Source organism: Anarhichas minor, unplaced genomic scaffold, assembly GCF_050575085.1.
Source record: "Anarhichas minor isolate MPS153535 unplaced genomic scaffold, ASM5057508v1 ptg000011l, whole genome shotgun sequence".
NCBI classification, from domain to species: Eukaryota; Metazoa; Chordata; class Actinopteri; order Perciformes; family Anarhichadidae; genus Anarhichas; species Anarhichas minor.
Window position 1 is genome coordinate 2,912,888 of NW_027466457.1, and position 18,587 is coordinate 2,931,474.

At 42.5% G+C, this 18,587-nt stretch overlaps 2 protein-coding genes and 1 non-coding gene across 4 annotated transcripts in view; 2 read left to right on the forward strand and 1 right to left on the reverse strand.

The window, feature by feature from the left end:
* Positions 1-989: 989 nt before the first annotated feature.
* LOC142947356 (cocaine esterase-like) lies at positions 990-8,636 on the reverse strand. Its single transcript, XM_076088884.1, has 13 exons — positions 4,735-8,636; positions 3,960-4,152; positions 3,729-3,870; positions 3,333-3,466; positions 3,024-3,177; positions 2,803-2,907; positions 2,615-2,713; positions 2,350-2,493; positions 2,150-2,227; positions 1,912-2,059; positions 1,687-1,836; positions 1,523-1,595; positions 990-1,442 (listed from the first exon to the last, which is right to left on the reverse strand). Exons 1-13 carry the CDS (start codon positions 4,808-4,810, stop codon positions 1,256-1,258), a joined length of 1,683 nt encoding a protein of 560 aa, XP_075944999.1. The 5' UTR covers positions 4,811-8,636; the 3' UTR covers positions 990-1,255.
* banp (BTG3 associated nuclear protein) overlaps positions 7,174-18,587 on the forward strand; it is a 32,631-nt gene continuing 21,217 nt past the window's right edge. Inside the window, exons 1-9 of one of the 2 annotated variants that reach the window (XM_076088885.1) lie at positions 7,175-7,282; positions 7,670-7,813; positions 9,291-9,369; positions 9,723-9,838; positions 9,952-10,151; positions 10,352-10,441; positions 11,839-12,011; positions 14,422-14,661; positions 16,417-16,572. In XM_076088885.1, coding sequence (XP_075945000.1) covers positions 9,300-9,369; positions 9,723-9,838; positions 9,952-10,151; positions 10,352-10,441; positions 11,839-12,011; positions 14,422-14,661; positions 16,417-16,572 — 1,045 coding nt within the window. In that variant the 5' untranslated portion in view covers positions 7,175-7,282; positions 7,670-7,813; positions 9,291-9,299. Of the gene's footprint in view, positions 7,283-7,669; positions 7,814-9,290; positions 9,370-9,722; positions 9,839-9,951; positions 10,152-10,351; positions 10,442-11,838; positions 12,012-14,421; positions 14,662-16,416; positions 16,573-18,587 lie in introns of both variants that reach the window. The other variant, XM_076088886.1, reaches the window with a different exon arrangement.
* trnar-acg (transfer RNA arginine (anticodon ACG)) lies at positions 7,231-7,303 on the forward strand. Its single transcript has one exon. It is a non-coding gene; the product is annotated as a tRNA-Arg (tRNA).

The following is an 18,587-nucleotide window of genomic DNA, read 5'->3' on the forward strand; positions in this document are numbered from 1 at the left end:
ATACCCACAAATCAACCAAGATATGTCCGTTGTGGCCAATCAGCGCTCGTATCGCAACCAAGAATTAACCAAGAATTGACCAATCGACGTCTTCGGGTTCACGGATATGTGGGATCGATGAAAAAATAATTGTCAAAGGGCACACTTATATGCACGAATAAGTAGTTCCGGGTCTGGTCCTCTGACCAGAGAAACCAAAATATCCACAACTAGTGTGGAGAAGAGTTACATGATTAACTTGGCTGCACCTATCAATGTACACCTGTATGTCTCATTGTGTCCTTAGGGCCTGATGGGGCTGCTCAGTAGCTTTCTTACTCCAAGTGCACTTTTCTGGGCAGTATAGTGAATAATTTAAAACCACTGGCCAGCACTTTTATAATCAAACTGCAGCTTTACTAACATTTGCACACAAAAAAAAGTCTGCTAAAGCACTATCAATGTTTTATTATTTTAATTTCCTCTTAATAGTATAATTGTTTTATACATTCTGTCTGTAAGCCCTCTGTACCCAGCTATTTGAATTTGCCTTCGGAAAAGGAAATGTTGCTTTCTACCATCAATGAGACGCACCTGAATTTGTGGGAAATTAATTAAGTTTGACCCATTGAACTGCTCACATCAGACTTCAGGGAGCTTTTCAGCTTAAGCGCTCTTCTCGGTAATAAAAATAAATTGTCACGTCTGTTGTGCGTGTCTCCTATTGCTGCTCGACTATCGCCTAAAAGTATTCTCTCCTTCTAGTGCCAGTTGCATTTTGATTATGTAATAAAATGTTGCATCCCTTCACACAACAGCCCTGTAGGACACAAGTCCTGTGTACCGTTAGGGTTTGAACACATGTTCACCTCACACACACACACACACCATTGACCTATGAACAACCCTGGGTCCAAGTTAACCCTTTCACACCAACTGTGTGTTCATCTGTATGAATGAAATTGTTGGGCAATTTTTAATCAGACATTACACAAAACAGCTCCTGAAGATTTTTTTATTTTACAGTGGAAACCAGATATTAAACATGTGACCAAACAGAGCGGGTAACTTGAGGCGTCCCGCTACACATTTCCTCTTGGGCGTTAACATTTGAAAGAAGTATTTCCTAAGGCCATCTACCTTTGATTCAAACTTATGTTCAATATACACAGATCTTTCAAAATGACAATTATCACATCAGCTTAACAAATGTATTCAAGCATTTCTAATGTTTGTCGTTGAAGTGGATGGAACAAAGAAAGGAGAGGAGACCGTTCTACAGCTCGCTGCGCTCCATCTTCTCTTTGTATTCTCGGAGCTTCTCCGGGAGAGTCTGAGTCACGAAGACAAACTTGTCCTTCTTCAGGTGCCGACCAGTTACCTGCTCCTCTACATCAATTGACAAGTAGTATTCTTCTGCTCCATACTTTGGCCAGTGGACAAGGCCGTCACCATTAGGAGACCTACATGCGCAAGCGTGCACAAAGTTAAAACAAGTCTCATCTCATGTGCATTAGAACTTGTAACGAAGGTGAATTCCTACCCTGTGCGAGCAAAGTTCCCCCAGTAGCTCATTATGATTCTGCTCATCCGTTCGTCGTCTTCAGGGCATGGCACTAAAATAATGATATTTGGTAAAACACTTTGCACTCAGAGAAAGCCCCCGGTCTCTGGTGGTCCATCGATAAAGCTTACCTAATTACTTACCGGCTAATGTGACATGGGAAGTTGTGAAGCACCATCCAAATACTGACAAAAGTTCATCTCCATGGTCACTGCCAACGAAGCTTGGCCTTCTATCCAGCAGGAATTTGGGAGAATGCTGGTACTCATACAGGTACACAGGGGCACCGGCATCTAGTAGCAGAGGAATGGGTGTGAGACATCTCGTTTAGGTGTGTGACAGTAAATTATCTTGAGTAAATAAAATACCTGTGTGGGCTTTAGCAGTCTTAATGGCTGGAATGGTGAACAGCATATCGCCTAACATCTTAGTGAACCCATCTCTATTTTTCACACGATCTTCGCCTCTTCCAACATATTCATCAACCAGCAACTCTCTGATGATCTCGTCTTTGGGCTTGAGAAAAAAGGAGCAACACATCCGTCAGAGAAGTTTGAGCACGATAGAGCAAAGCAATATTGTAATGTCGAACACCGCTTGCCTTACATCAGGGAAGAAGAGGTACAGCACGTTCATGATGTGCTCCCGATCCATTCCCTCCATCCAGTTTGGAGGAGCAAAGAACTAAAGGGAAGACAAAACATTTCAGACGTGCATCATAGCAAAATGAAATCATGTTTCCATGGGCTCGTCTGGAAATCGGTTAGCTCGTCAGTCACACAAATTTCAGTAGCATTCAGACTTACGCCAGGAAGCATGTAGCCCGCTTCATCATTAGTGACGCCGGTCATGAACGGTATTGTGAGTAGTTCACGTGTCTGGTACAGCTCAGTCACAGGTTTTGTCAGGAAGACTCCATCAATATTTAAAGAAGTTATCAATTTGTCATCCTTGAGAGAATAAAAAGGTGCGAAAGAGAAAGTTGAGATAAATATGTATAAGTACAATATCCATAAATAGGCAGATTCCATCGAGTCAGTCCATAGATCAGTTTCGCAAACAATATCTCACCTGCGCAGTCGCCAGAATTATGTCAAGATCGAGGTTTCTGATGCAATCAGCGATCTTCTCTGTGCTTTCGTGGCTACAGCCGGTTCTATTTGCTACCACCTGAGGGGCGATATGTGGGATTCGTCTCAAATTTACTGAAATTTACTGAATAATGTTTACAAACCAAAATAAACACTCTGCTAATTAACCTGCGTCACTGGGAGGGGATCAGTTGTGAAGAGTATATCCATTGCAGAAGTGCCACTTTCAGCAATGGCATGGTGGAACAGGCCATCAGACAATGGCGAGAGAAGCTGTTGATTCAAGCAACAGAAACAAATAAAAGGTCCTGTGGACACTAGACACTGTGCAACGCTTTCAAAAACAAATCCATTTCTTTAAAGTGCTTCATCTGCAGATTGATCCTTACCAGGAGGGATACACTTATGCCACCAGCAGACTCCCCAAATATGGTGACTAAATCTGGGTTTCCACCAAAGTTATGAATGTGCTGCTGGATCCACCTCAGAGCTTGCACCTGGTCCAACATTCCAAAGTTCCCCGACAAGTGCTCATCTCCAGTGCTGGATAGAGCATACAGTTATAGTCCACACCCGCTGGTAAGAGTGACCCAGTTTTGACTTATTTTTCACGTGTGGCACAGATCAGATCAAAAGCAGTAGAATATAATAATAACATGTCCAGTCTACCTGTGCTTAGTAAGTTAAGTTGTTTTTACCTGAGAAAGCCCAGAACTCCCAAGCGGTACTGGATCAGAACCACAACCACGTCCTGGTAAGCAGCCAGGGCGGAGCCATCAAACATTGAAGCTGACCCCATGGAGAACCCTCCACCATGGATCCAGACCATGACCTGGTAAGGCAATAAAAAAAGACGCTGTTTTCCACAGAACATAATGCACATTTTTACTTTTTTTCTATCCGATCACAATCAAACAAAGACTTTAATCCGACTAAAACACAAGACTGATGTAATCAGCGTCAGTCTCTTTGCAGTCTGGTTCTAAATATGGGCATCATTACTCATATTGCCATTGTGGATTCTTCTAAAAGCAATCACGCCAACTCCTCCATGAACACTATCGAAAGTCATCCAAAGCATCATTTCAACTTACTGGGAGCTTGGCACCGAGAGCTTTCTTTGCAGGAATGTAAATGTTGAGGTAAAGGCAGTCCTCTGAAATGTCTGGAACAGCAAGCAACAAGCCACCGAGTTTATCAAACAGATCTATAAGTAGCTGTTTGTCTTGAACACACCTGAAAAAGAGAGGATTTTTTTACAGAGAGAAGTGGACGCAAGTTCTCCAAGTGTGTTACACAACAACAGATGCACACGAAGGCCTTACATGGCTGGCTGCTGGGTGGCGTCTCTCACTCCTTGCCAGCCCTCTACAGGCTGGGGTGCAGACAGTCTCAGAGCAGGGCCTACGGGGGGCTTGGCAAATGGGATGCCCAGGTAGGCATGGACCCCGGTCTCCTTCCCCTTCACGCTCACATACTGGCCTCTGAGTGCCCCGAGCTTCGTGTGGACTTCTGGAGCTGTCAGGATATTAGGGACGAGTCCAAATCATAGTTAAAACAATTTATCAGTTTGAGTTCCCAGGAAAAATGTGTCAAAGTAACAAATATAAATTCTTCATGTGTGGTTGTTGGTTGAGTTCTAGCTTTTGTTGCAACTGACAAGTGTGATAATTGTTACACATTTACCTCGAAATATAGATTTGAAAATACTGTAATTCATTTCTTCATTCGGGCAGTTTTACAGCATTGTGTAGCATTTGTTTTTACACCCACGATCATTCCCAGTGCGATCCCAACGCGAGGTCACCAAAGAAATGATTAGCCAGATTTGAAGTCGGTGAAAGGCGTCTCACCTTTGGACGCACTCATCACCGGGAATATGAAGGTGAAAGATTACTTCGATCGAGGTGCGATGGAATTGCAAGCAGGTGGCATCAAGTACCAACAGATTCAGATTCATTCCGATGAGAAATACATTCGAAGAGGATATGATATGATATTATGTAACTTCAGAGAACTTTTTCTATTCAGATTTAAAGAGCAGTCAGATGCATGCTGGTCGCCGCTACTGTGCAAATAAACGAGTTTTCTCCTTCTTACCATGTAGGTCAGCAGCGACATGGAGAAATAACACAGACGTCAGAAAGAGGAAAGTTTGTTTGGCACGGAAGTTCATGGTAGTCGCCTCGGTGTCCGGATTGCGACTCGGCTGAAAGAGAAAATGACACCTCCCACGAAGCTTTCCGTTTTAAACGTGACCCAGGTTCCGCAAAAATCACAGATAGCCTACAATTTGTATGCAGTACCTCCTATTGGCACTGTTGTTCATGGCACATATGACCACTCCTTCTTGATCACCATGATGTTAGCTGTGCAGAGTACCACCAGTGAACATAAGTGTTGCACCAGACCGGAGGAACCAAGAGATCCACAACTAGAGTGGAGAAGAGTTACATGATTGACTTTGCATCACCTGTACACCTGTATGTCTCATTCATTAAGTCAATGTAACCACAAGAGGACCGAAAACTATATTGTGCAAAACATATGAATGTTACATTCACAGATAGCCTACAATTTGTATGCAGTGTACCTCCTATTGGCACTGTTGTTCATGGCACATATGAGGCATGTGACGGTTCAAATCCCAGGCGCAGCGCTACTAGTAGGGAATTGTGTCTTCAAAGTACATAGAAGTTCGACAAAAGGTATTAACTTAATACAACTTAATCAATCCATGGTGTGACCATCTGAGTAACTGAGGTAAATAAATATTGAACATATTACCATAAAAACACCCTATAGGGCTACCTAATTCCAGAGATGATGGTAAATTCCCAGCGCTGCAACTTTGTTTGGAATTTAATTCATCTGTAGCATATAGCTATGTATCTCACAGTATTCTTGGAAAAACTTACTATACAGAGCTTTTGTCAATTGACACGCATGTATAACAATTACAACTTCCGGGTCAATATTTATTACAGCAAATATCCGTATCGTCATATTCTTTGTCTTCTTCATCATCACATATGGTCCTTAGTTTGGCTCTCTGGGCCTTTTACTTGTACATAACTTAAGTATTTCCATTTTATGCTTCTATATACTTCTACCAGGATCTCAGAGGCAAATATTGTACTTTTTACTCCACTCCACATTTTTTCAATAACAAGTTACTTTGAAGATTCAGATTACTGATACAAAATATGATCAACAAATAATGTATCATGTATTATTATATGTTAAAATAAATCTTTATTGGTCCCAAATTCCTTAATATAATATATGTATATTAGTCTGACATGGGCTGATACGTTAAGTATATTTTAATGCTTAAACTATTAAATGCAGAACTTTTACTAACAGAGTATTTTACACTGTCGTATTGATACTTCTTCCACCACTGCTTTTACATAGGCCTAGTTCACATACGTTATTATATGTTATATGTTGCTGTCATACGTATTTCTACTGATCATAACGAGTTAGAACAGGAATGAGCGGGATTCGTAACGACGATCTCAGAGTGAATTTCACGAAGCTGTTGATCTGAGACCAATGTGATTTCTCCAGCTGTCAGTCAGCGGGTCACTGCCACCCGAGAGTCGAGTTAATTCTTGGTTGTGACAGCCAATCACTTATACCCACAAATCAACCAAGATATGTCCGTTGTGGCCAATCAGCGCTCGTATCGCAACCAAGAATTAACCAAGAATTGACCAATCGACGTCTTCGGGTTCACGGATATGTGGGATCGATGAAAAAATAATTGTCAAAGGGCACACTTATGTGCACGAATAAGTAGTTCCTGGTCTGGTCCTCTGACCAGAGAAACCAAAATATCCACAACTAGTGTGGAGAAGAGTTACATGATTAACTTGGCTACACCTGTATGTCTCATTGTGTCCTTAGGGCCTGATGGGGCTGCTCAGTAGCTTTCTTACTCCAAGTGCACTTTTCTGGGCAGTATAGTGAATAATTTAAAACCACTGGCCAGCACTTTTATAATCAAACTGCAGCTTTACAAACATTTGCACACAAAAAAAAGTCTGCTAAAGCACTATCAACGTTTTATTATTTTAATTTCCTCTTAGTAGTATAATTGTTATATACATTCTGTCTGTAAGCCCTCTGTACCCAGCTATTTGAATTTGCCTTCGGAAAAGGAAATGTTGCTTTCTACCATCGTCAATGAGACGCGCCTGAATTTGTGGGAAATGAATTAAGTTTGACCCATTGAACTGCTCACATCAGACTTCAGGGAGCTTTTCAACTTAAGCGCTCTTCTCGGTAATTTCGTTACCGAGAAGTAATCGGTAATTTCGTTACTCGGTGCGATTTATCCAGCTGTCAGTCGCCATCTCACTGCCACCCGTGAGTCGAGTTAATTCTTGGTTGAGACAGACAACCACAAATCAACCAAGATATGTCCGTTGTGGCCAATCAGCGCTCGTATTGCAACCAAGAATTAACTAAGAATTGACCAATCGACGTCTTCGAGCTCAATGAAATGTGGGGTCGATGAAAAAATAATTGTCAAAGGGCACACTTATGTGCACGAATAAGTAGTTCCGGGTCATTACTGTTATACGGCGCGGGCCAGTGGCGCAATGGATAACGCGTCTGACTACGGATCAGAAGATTCTAGGTTCGACTCCTGGCTGGCTCGTAATTTTTCCCTTTTGCCCCTTTCTAAAGCGAAAACAAACAACCTAATATCGGTCCTAAACATACACTGCATGGTCAATTACATGATTTTCCTGCAAGTGCGATTTGGGGCTTTACATAATTTACAATTTCTTCAAGGGCGCCATTATATTCAGATTGACTAAAGTCACAAAAACATAATAAAAATACCTATTTTCAGAAATTAAAGTCAGCACAATGTTTTTACTCTAAACCGGTTTGAAACAATTAACTCGCTAAACAGCTTAAACCTGAACTAAACTGAATGCCAATAAACCGATAAGTAAAATATGTGTTGATGTTAAATCCTCCGATAAGTTAGCGTGTTGTTTCTACTGGGTTTGTACAGTAACAGGCTGCTTTCTCGGTCCCCCCTGAATGAGCGAGGAACCGTCCATGTGAGGAACAAACGAAGGCACGGACTCATCTCTCGCGAGGAACGACGCCGTTATCGGAATCTCTACAAACAACACGAGAATTCATCATTCACACGGTAATATAACCCAATCTTACTCAGTACATGTGTTGTGTGCCCAGCAGTGGGGGAAGATGCTGATTCAAAATTATATTTAATTGTTATTTCTTAGAACAGTTTAGGATTGTTGCTTTACATTTGGGCGGCCTTTAGGCCCCACTAGCATGCTAACCACCACGCTAGCTTAGACACCAACTAATTTCCTCTGCCTTGGTTTTAACGTTAGCACGCGAGCTTGCAAATCCGATGTTGGAGTTGTGCTAGCTTAGCTAACATTAGCTAGCATGTGCTCCGGCTATATAGCTAGCGTGAGTGCAACATGGGACATTTTTGCCGAAATCCAGTAGTAAAAACGTTAGATAGGACACGTTCAATGAAAGTATTAACACGTCAGGTTTAAAAGTTGATTTCATCGGTTTGTTGTATCTCAACGCTACCCATAGCTAACTTAATGTACACCGTCAATAGACCCCCGCCCAGTTAGCTAGCTAACGCTAAACGTGGAGCAATGTGGCGTTAGCAATACAAACGTATTTAACTCAGTAGGGCCAGCAAGACTTTGCTGCTGCGCGTGCTATTTCAATGACGCAGCTTCAGTTAGCTAAATCTTAGAGAAGCAGGATTTTTGCAAAAACAGCTGTATCATAACGTCATCCTACCCCGACCCCCTTACCTGCTAGAGCTAGCTCAAGAAGCTAATATTGGCCGTCAGTTAATAAAATGCTAGGGGGTTTTGCAGTTTCAAGTCAGTTGTTCTCATTCATAATTACACGATCTTCTCCATGTATTCATACATTAATGATATATAAAGAGGGATTGACCCAGGATAAGGTGGGCATATAATGTCCTAGTATTACCTAGTATTTCCCTCCCTTTCCCCCTCACACACACCACAACACAACTGTCACTCCTGTCTGGTTCCTCACATGCTGTGGCAGACGAGCCATATGCAGTACATGTACATAATAAATTAATTCCTCTTTGAGTCAGAGTTTAAGTGATTGATGTAGTTAAAATGCACCCTTACATGTGCTTCATAAACTTTTAGGGAAAGGTTTTTGCATTATTCAATAAGGTGACTGTTGTAGCACGCATTAGTAGTCTTTCTTTAGTCAATTATGAGTGTATATTTTTATAATATCCTACAAATGCTCAATTTTTAGAAGCACCAACATGAAAGCTCAAAATACATCTCAAAAAGCATAGACTCAAGTATGTACAAATTACTTAGAATTGCTTAACAATATTTGACATTACATATTGCATGCAATATTCATAGAGACGGCAGAAATAGATGGTCAGTATAGGAAAGGAAGTGGTCAGCATAAGGAAATAATAGATAAATGTGTTTTTTAAATAGTTGTTTTTAAAGTGCATATTCCTCATTAATGCAGAGACAACAACACGCAACAGAAAGATATTCTGCCTTGTCGTAGTATGTCAGTTAATACATATTTTACTTTCTTGTTAAATTCTTCAAATGATCTTATTTCAGTTGTGAACAATGTCTGAACAAGAGTTGGATGATATTGTGCAAATAACAGTGGAGGACTTTAACCCGGATGACCAGACAGGTAAAATTCTTATGACACAATATGAAAAGTTATTATTTTATATATTTTCTTATCAGTGTATAGGGAATTTTATTTACATTGAATATTTTCATTCTCGGCCTTTTTGAGGAGATATTATCAGGCCCATGTTTGGCAAGTGTGGCACTATCAAACATGGACGCTAAGTGTGTTTTCTACAACTGTATTATTTAGAATTTGCTGGATAAACACTGTATGGGGTGAGGATCAGATACTCAATACTATGTCTGAGATTGGAGCAGGAGAACAGTTTCAATCTGGGCATCCCATAGTGACCTCTAACAAGAAAGCTGTGCTGTTGGTTTGAGAATGTCTTTATATTTAATTCATGCCAGACATGCTGGACAATCACGAAGACGATGATGAGAGGCTTCAGAAGAAGAAAAGGAAATTAAGCAGCAGCCAGGAGAATAACAACAGCAACAGCAGCCAAGACATATCTTTTATTAAGGTAACAGCTCAGTATAATAGACTCCATCAATAGCTCATATGTTTTTATATAATTCAAATAAGAGGATATGACTTGCTTCAATGACACTTACAAAATCTTATTTTTGTTTCCAGAATCTGTTGGTCTCATTTACCGCATCAATCAGCCAGCGGCTGGAGGGAATTGAATCAAAGTTATATTCTCTCGATGCTACATGCAAAGCCCTCGGACGCAAACTAGACAGCATGGTGCCGTGTGCAAAGAGTCCTATCCAGGTTCCTATGGTTGCAGGGTCTCCTCAGGGTGCCACTCAAACGTGGAACAAAGTGCGATGGTAAGATATAAAGTGTTGCCCACTATTGCATTTTGCACCAATTGCAAATAGTCTCCATTCAGGCAGAAAATTGTCCTTTTAGTCATTTTACAAAGCTGATTGTGATCACAGCAGCCAGCAGAGCCACATTACCTAAAAACAGAGTGCAAGGCATGCTCACATGTGCCAGTTAACCAATGTGTTTGGAACTTTTTGTTTAGTGTTGTTCCACAAACAAATGTGATCGTGAGCAGTGAACACCCGAAGGGCGCTCACCAAGAAGACACCCCTCTGGAGAATCTGCTGAGCAAGTGAGTGGCTCACACTCACACTACATGCCCAGTATATAAATAAAGTTATTGTTATTATTATTTTAGTGTGGAATGAGTTCAGACATAACAACACAGTGTCACATAAACAACGTTGGGGTCGTTATTGGAAAACACAGGCATGCAAACATGTCACTTTTCTGTGAGATTTGCTGTTTTGAATACAAAATAGGTCACTTACTGTATGTGATCTGTTAATCTGCAGTCCTGTCTAAATGCAGCTGTAATGTCAGTAAGTAATCCTGTGTGATGGGCTAATTTAAATGACTCCTGTAGCTTACTCTCTCTCTCATATGAGTGACCCATGCTATGCAGCCCCACTGACGCCTTGTGGGAACAGTGTATGTTGTTGAGTTGATAAATGTTTAGTGTGCTACATGTGACTACATGTGAAGCCTTACCTCACACATCCTCCACTATATTTTAGATAGACATGTTTTTTTAAATTTTTTTTTATTGAACAAAGCGACGGCAGACCGGTGAGATTAGATGAACCCTCACTCGGCCTTAGAGTAATATTTAGAAAAATCAAAACACACGTGACAGACTTTGACATTTAAATATGTAATCCTAGAGTTCTGTGTTATTATTTGCTTATGGCCGTCAGTACAAAGAGAGAAAAGAGTCTCTTAGTGTAATCGGTCTGTTTCCAGCACTAACGGCTTTTCTTGTGTTTTGAATAGGATACCTTGTGTTGCTATGTGGAATTCCTAAAACTGCCCCTGCACGACGTAATTAAACAATTTGCTTTATTTTGGAACATGAGACTTCTTCACGAGACAATGGTTTCGACATTTATCAAAACTAGACCTGTGTTACTGATGATGTAGTTAAACACGGTGCTTTTTATTGTGGCCTAATCACACCGCTGGTCACGGGGCAAATGCCAAGCTCACTGAAAATGACACGCTGAATAGAAATTACAGTGTGACAGTTTATCTTTTAGTTCTATAGGTTGTGAAATAAATGTATAAATATCATATCTAAGCCCTGTCTTTTAATTGACCAAACAGCAGTTGCAATAGCTGTAAAGGGAAAAAGACTAAACCCAAAGTACCCACAACATGCCCTGTTTCAGCTCAGCTTCCTGTTCCACCAGTGGAGACTGACCTCTGGTGGCGCTTGCTGTGCACTACAATACAGCAAATCATTTAAGTGTCACAGAAAGCATAGCGTCTGACTTAATGACGTTATTGAAAATGATACCGTCTGGATTCTTAAATACCCTGTAAATAGCACTACCATAAGTAGTAGTAGCCAGTTTTTCAATCCAGCCGATTGAGCAGTGAAAATAATCTGAATTCCTCATACAAGGTGGCTGCTGCCATGATCCGTCTTGATGTTACACATGCTGATCACAGATCTGTGTTTGTTTTCAGTACGGTGACCAGGAAGCGACAGAACACAATCTTGGTAAAGGTGCCGGGCCCCGAGGACAGTCAGGAAGAACAAGACAGCGGCTCAGAGGCCAGTGACACTGTTTCTAATGGTGGCCATTCCAGCAACGCGCAAAATGGCCAAAATGTCACGCTCATCACACTCAATTCAGAAGGTATGACTCAACACTGATCGTTTAGACACAAAAAAGAAACCACTCATAGGGGGGGTGGCTGTGGTTCAGGAGATAAAGCGGGGTTGACCTTTAATCACGAGGTTGGCGTTTCGCTCCCAAGTTGTAAAGTGTAGAAAGGCCATTACCGTGTGTGTTATTGCTTTTCTTCCCTTGTAGTCAGTGGATAGAATTGAGCATATTTTCTATTTTGTTTGGCTTTTAATTGATCTTATGTGTGCCTCGAGGATCACATGTTGGGTCCTGCTCGGTAGGAGTGTAGCGGTTCTCAAAAGGCTCGGCTCGGTTCGATACGACACAGTGGTGCCACGGTGCGGTACGTTTTCAATACTGCAAAAAAAGGAGAAATGCCAGAAAAATGTCCTTAGCTAACATCATAAAGTATGTTCTTTTTAACTTGATGGATTAATTTGTGTACAGGAAGCTGCAGCAAGTCCTGTTCTGTCCTCAACGCATGTGTGGCTGTTTGTCTGGTCTTTGCTGGGAGGCCTGAGATCTGCTGCACTGCCGTTGCTTTCTGAGATGCTAGATTAATGACACTGGCAAAACCTCCTATTTGTGGCCCTGGACCAGCAGCTCTAACAGCATTAACTATATTCCTGGCATTGTCAGTAGTCACAGGAATAGCGACATTAGCTCACTCAGACTCCGGGCTCCGGGGCTCAATAAAATTCAGCATGTTCGTACAGCCTGCTTTTTCCACTACAGAGTAGCGTCTCATATCCGCGGCTAAAAATGTACCAATCGCTGTGTATAAAGGGTTTACTCTGCACCCCCCGTCATGTACTTCTCACACACCCCTTGACTTGGTCCTTCTTCCATCGCGGAGGAGCCGGAGCCGTGATCGTCACGACTCATGAGGAAGATCCCTGAGCCAGGCCTGGTGCTAAACCCAAGATTTGGAGCTCTTCCAAGACTGGATGGTCGTTCTGGTTGAGAAGAAACAAGGTTGGAACGCCTCCTATACTCACAACAACTGGGCAACAAGGTTTCGAGGTTCTGGGGAAGCTGGAGCAACATTAGTACACCGATAACCGGGAGCTTTCAGCCAGTCCAGCGCAGCAGCCTTAAAGAACACGTTGAGCCCCTTGGCATGCAGCTTCTGGCCCTCATGGCACCGGCTCTCCTCCTCCAGGGTAACCAGCTCCAAACCCACACTTCAGTGTCCATGTCAGCTCTCAACTTTGGTCAAAAGGTGACTCCATCAGGAGGAATGTCAAAACAAGTTCAACAATAACTTGTTGTTTCCCCAGTGCCACTGTCTGTGATACAGTTGTTGAGGTTCTCGCTCATGAACCTCATATTTGCAGAGTCATTGTCCACGTCGGCACAAGTGATATCCAGCGATGCACCAATTGAAACCAGCCTTTCCTCGCCTGTATAGCCAATGTTAGAAACAAGATTGTTTTTTAAAGATTACCTCACTGACTCTCTCTGTCACATAAAGACAGAAATTACTGCGGCACATCTTGAATTGTACCATCATAGGTTTAGCAGCAGCAACACTTTTACTGCCTTCAAAATGTAGCTTTTGCTGCGTTTACGCTTTTATCTAGAATGCTTCACAGTTTGCCTCTCATTCATTCATGATGGCAGCGAGCTATCATGCAGTGTCTGGTCCGTCCATCAGGCTTAAGGGCACTACGGCCTCCTGAGCCACAGCTGGCCGAAATACTTTCTTTGATTGTTTTGTTCGGGTCGGACTTATTCAACGTGGCTAACGTGACTCTTTCAGATGGTGTCCACATTGAAGGAAACTTTGCTGATGTGTCATGTTAATGACCCGTGTTTCAGGCTCAGACGGCACTGATGAATGCTCTGATTGATCATGTTTTCAGTAGCTTAGTGCAGTCGTTCTTGCTGAGCTAGTGTTTGCAAATGAAGTCCATGTTGTTATAACTCTGTTGTAACTCTGTTGCTATTTAATGGTGATTGTTTGTTTGGTTATTTTCAGTGGATTTAAGAAGTTTTTGGTTATCTTCAAACAGAAACTATTAATCCTTTATTTGCAGCTGTGGGTTACCATGATACGACTGTTAGTCATCATTAGCTAGATGGTACCCATGTGGTGTCCAGAATGGTGCCTCGTGCTTCGTTTGTGTGGCGGTTTTAACAGCTAACATACGGTGTGAGCAAACAGCCAAGCCACATATTCAGCACATTCAACACAATTTTGCCCAAAATTAACCTACTTCTCATTTACTGCCACATGGGGGCGTTATTGTACTACGTGAAGTACACCAGGGGCTCTGTACCTGTGTAGTATTCGTCAGCCTGTGAAGGAAAACCAGGTAGAAATTACATCTCAGTTTACAGGTTTCCACAGGTTTGGCTGAAAGAGAGCGCTGTGTGACAGTGATTGAATAACTGCTCCTTCTCCCGTTTCCTCTAGATGATTACCCAGCGGGCACCTGGTTGGGAGACGAGAACAACCCAGAGATGCGAGTTCGTTGCCCAGTTTCCCCGGCCGACATGCTTCATATCACCACAAACTGCCGCACGGCGGAGAAAATGGCACTGACACTGTTAGACTACCTGTTCCATCGAGAGGTCCAGGCCATGTCCAACCTCTCTGGCCAGGGCAAACACGGCAAGAAGCAGCTGGACCCGCTCATGATCTACGGCATTCGCTGTGAGTCGTAACCGTCTAGTCTCGACAGCGAATCAATTTCACGCCACCTGCCTCGCCTTGTGATTTTGGACAAAAGTCAAGGGAGACCTGGTGGTTAACATTATTAACATAGATTACAAGAAGGAGTGTCTTTTTACGTACCATCATCTAATTGGCCAAATGACCCACTAGTAACCTCCAAGGTGGTGTCTAGTAACCACTGTTTGTCTAATGATAGGCTAATGTCTAATGGCATAGTATAATTTATGCTTATACGTCTCACTCAGCAGGGGTTTGTCTCCTTACCCCCCTTACAGCGATAAATGAACTCTCTGAGACCTTCCCACATTTCTTCGTTCCATTACAAAGCGGCACCGAATTGGACACAGAAATAGACTGCAGTCTCGATTCCCAATGCGGGTTACAACAACATGCATTCATCATTGCACACTAGCATTAATGTGCAACACATTTTTATGACATACCAGACTGTAAATGACAAGCACATGCCTGGTAGAGAGATCCTAATGGAGTCGCCCTCAATCCAGGCAACTCTTTGATTCCTGGAGAAGCAGAGTCGGGGCAGTGATGGCAGACAGACGGGAGATTTATAAAAGTCACGTGGCTACATACTATATTTATATGGTTCACATTGCTGTGCGAAGACGGGCTGTGTTAGCTTCAGCCTTTCCTTCAGAGTGCAGCTTCTGCCCCTTGCAGGAGGCTTCACTAAACATCCCCCATGGCACACATGAGGTATGCAGAGGCTGGAGCAGTGCCAGGTGACTTTTGGGTGACTCCTCCTGCCTGCATTGAAAAAAGGAACAGGTATGGAGGCACAAGTTCCCTGCCTGCCTGTGCAGGACCCGTCAGGTGTGAAAGGGCTTCTATACGATGCCATCTCACTATCCATAGATACCCCTCAGCTCCTCGCCTGTCTCATTTTCTTACCTCAGGCTGTAGCTTCGTTGTTAATTTGTGTAGAAATGAGCTGTCAAGCGGCGCACCTCCTTTTTAACACTTCATAACCCCAGAGGTAGACAGACACTAAATACAGCTGCATCCAGTCAATCAGGCAGCTTCATCACATGAGCCGATATCAATTCTGTTGCCGCAGTCTGTTGCTTTCTTTTGCTGTGAGAGCTGACATTCAATTCCCTTAAATGTTTACATCCCTCCGGTGTTTTTGTTATTTGGTTAAACGACTGTATGCTGACATTGTAGAGAGTTTAGGGTTAAGTGTACCAACCAGCCTACGACACGCACGTCTTTATGCTAAGATGAAAAATACAGATTTTATTGTAAAACAAGATATCTTTTTTTCGGATTGATAAATATTAGTATCTTGCATGCAGCAGTGCTGTGGTTGATTTGCCTAATAAGCCGCCCAGCTGCAACAATAACTGATGCATAAACAGTTGTCCATTGTCCATCTCAAATAGAATGATGGAAGAGTTGATTAGGAGGAGTTCCTGTGCTTTGAATTAATAAAGTGGTGTGAGGGTGTTGGGTGCTTGTCCTGAAATCACACCTCCCTGCTCTACAGTTGTTTTGAGTTTAGCTCCACTCCACTAAAAATGAAAGGAAACTATTTAATTTCCTGTTCCACTGAAACAGAATAAAAGGCAATTTACTGGAGGGAGCATTTGCATCTCGACACACAGCCTCGGCACAGACTCGTGTTGAGATACGATGCACTAATTGCACAACCGAGCCAACAATTTAGTGTTATTCACACAGCATGTGGTGACATTTTACCTCTCTGTGTCCCAACAGGCCACTTGTTCCACAAATTTGGCATCACCGAGTCAGACTGGTACCGCATCAAGCAAAGCATCGACTCAAAGTGTCGCACTGCCTGGAGACGCAAGCAGCGCGGCCAGAGTCTGGCTGTGAAGAGCTTCTCCAAACGCACACCTCGCAGCACGTCCGGTAAAGTACAGATGATGCTCCGGGGGCTGTAAAGCATGTATTTGTATAACTCTCTGTGCATCATGACCATGGATCATACTATATGGGACGTGGTCTCATTTTGTGCGTGTGTGTGTGTGTGTGTGTGTGTGTGTAGTTGTTGTCGTTTAAGGATTTAAGGAAAAGACATAATAGCAGCTTCATATTCACACCACACGTCCCCCTAAACAGGATGGACTGTTACTTATTTGCCCACTTTTCAGCATTAACACGCATACAAAGGACAATTTATTTTCTTTAAGCTACTGACTATGCTTTTAGATTCAGACGTTGTATAAATACTGACTCTATGTTACGTAGAAAGAGAGGCACAGTAACAGTGTCAGAGAAACGGATGATGTGTAGTTCTCTAATCTTCCTTTTTTGGTGGTAGTTTCCAGAACATTTACAGTTGGTTCTTTACTGTGTATCAGTCTTCATCCAAACATGTCTGGGGAAAAAAACGTTACAGAGAACAGATCAGCATAGGCAAGGAAGTATGGAAAATCACAGCATACAAAATAAGCTTATGTGACACAGAATCAGGGATATGACTGGTTCAACACTAGACCACATTCAAAAATCCTCTTGAAGTCAACCTTCTAAAGCGTGAGGATCTCTTTAGTTAAGTCCTTTGAACCTTCTGCCGCCTTCCTTCTGAAATGCTGTGGGAGTGAGCACATTGACATTTATCTCTATGTTCTGAGAAAGCTAATACCTATCTGGCTCCACTCTCTGGAAGTCTGTATCTGCTGATAACGTTGCTAAGTTTGTCTGTGTGTTTTCTAATCAAACAAGGTGCACAGTGTTGAGAACCAACTACAGACCAAACAGAGACATCTGCTGCTCCATTAGCATTACACTGGTTCGAAAAGCTTTGGGGCTGTCAAGATGCATCATTTATTAAAGTTATTTTTATAACTTTCTATGCCGGAAAATGTTTGTAAATACTCGACAAAAAGCCTCACACAGTAAACTCATACAAGACTTACTTCACCAGCTATATTGAAGCTATTTTAAGACCTCGACTCAAATGCAGATGCAGCGTGTTCTGCTGCAGATGGTTGCAATCTGCACACAATGCCTGCTGTCCTTCCCTCCCTGTGAGCCATCACCTCTCACCTTGCACCAGGGAAAAGCAAAGACTGCAGGGGAAACCCAAATATCCTGTGAGTGCTCAGGACTGTCAGGCCCTTCCTTTTGGGGCCACACACACACACTCCATAGTGTACAACACAAACACTAGGTCAGATGGTGTGTGCACAAACACGCAAAGACTCACACCAAACATTATTTATCAGTGAAACAGCAAAGAGAGCTCAGAACCAAACTGTAGTTTTCACAAGCCACCTGGCTCCTTGCTCCCTCGTCTGGCAGCCCTGAGGAGTATTTACACGATACAGTACATAGCAGTCATAAGCAAATATAGCCTCACTTTTCAAAGCAGCATAACACAAAACAGAATTTTTGATGTCATATGTATCGTTTAAAGCTACATTCCTTTTGTTCGTGATCAAGAAAGATCCTTCCTCAGCAAGGTCTGTTTCCCAGAAGTCCTCACTTCTCCCAAATGGTCTTCTTGCTGCTGCACATTTTAACATCTTACAGAGAAGGTGCGGTTTTTGTTTAGTTTCTCGCATTTGATTCAAGCTCCACTGTCGCTGAGCACTTTGCTGTCTTTAAATTGCTGACAGAGGTCTTTTGGGTGTTTTAGAGCTGCGACAGGTCCATGCAGGGGGTTTCAAACGGCTGGTGTGATCGCGGGTGTTTAGACTGAGGCCTGCTGTTAGACTATGAATGTGTTTGGATGGCTAGCTGGAGAGCCCTTGTTGTGTATTTAGGCGTTTGATAAAGTATAAACACGACATCATCCAGCAGATGGCCTGGGAATTAGCCAGGTTTTTTTGTTGCTACGGTCCCTTGCTCGATGTGTGGGTGTTTGTTGTTTTGCGTGTCTGTGCCTTAGAGACCTCATCCCTATTTCTTATGCGAGCTGG

What these genes read in the sequence shown, in the direction of transcription:
- LOC142947356 (XM_076088884.1), bottom strand. Translation starts at nt 4,810, where the DNA reads ATGAACTTCCGTGCCAAACAAACTTTCCTCTTTCTGACGTCTGTGTTA. An exon ending in TGTACCTCTTCTTCCCTGAT is followed by an intron (nt 2,060 to 2,149) that starts GTAAGGCAAGCG and finishes TTTTTTCTCAAG; the next exon opens with CCCAAAGACGAGATCATCAG. An exon ending in GGGAACTTTGCTCGCACAGG is followed by an intron (nt 1,443 to 1,522) that starts GTAGGAATTCAC and finishes TTGCGCATGTAG; the next exon opens with GTCTCCTAATGGTGACGGCC.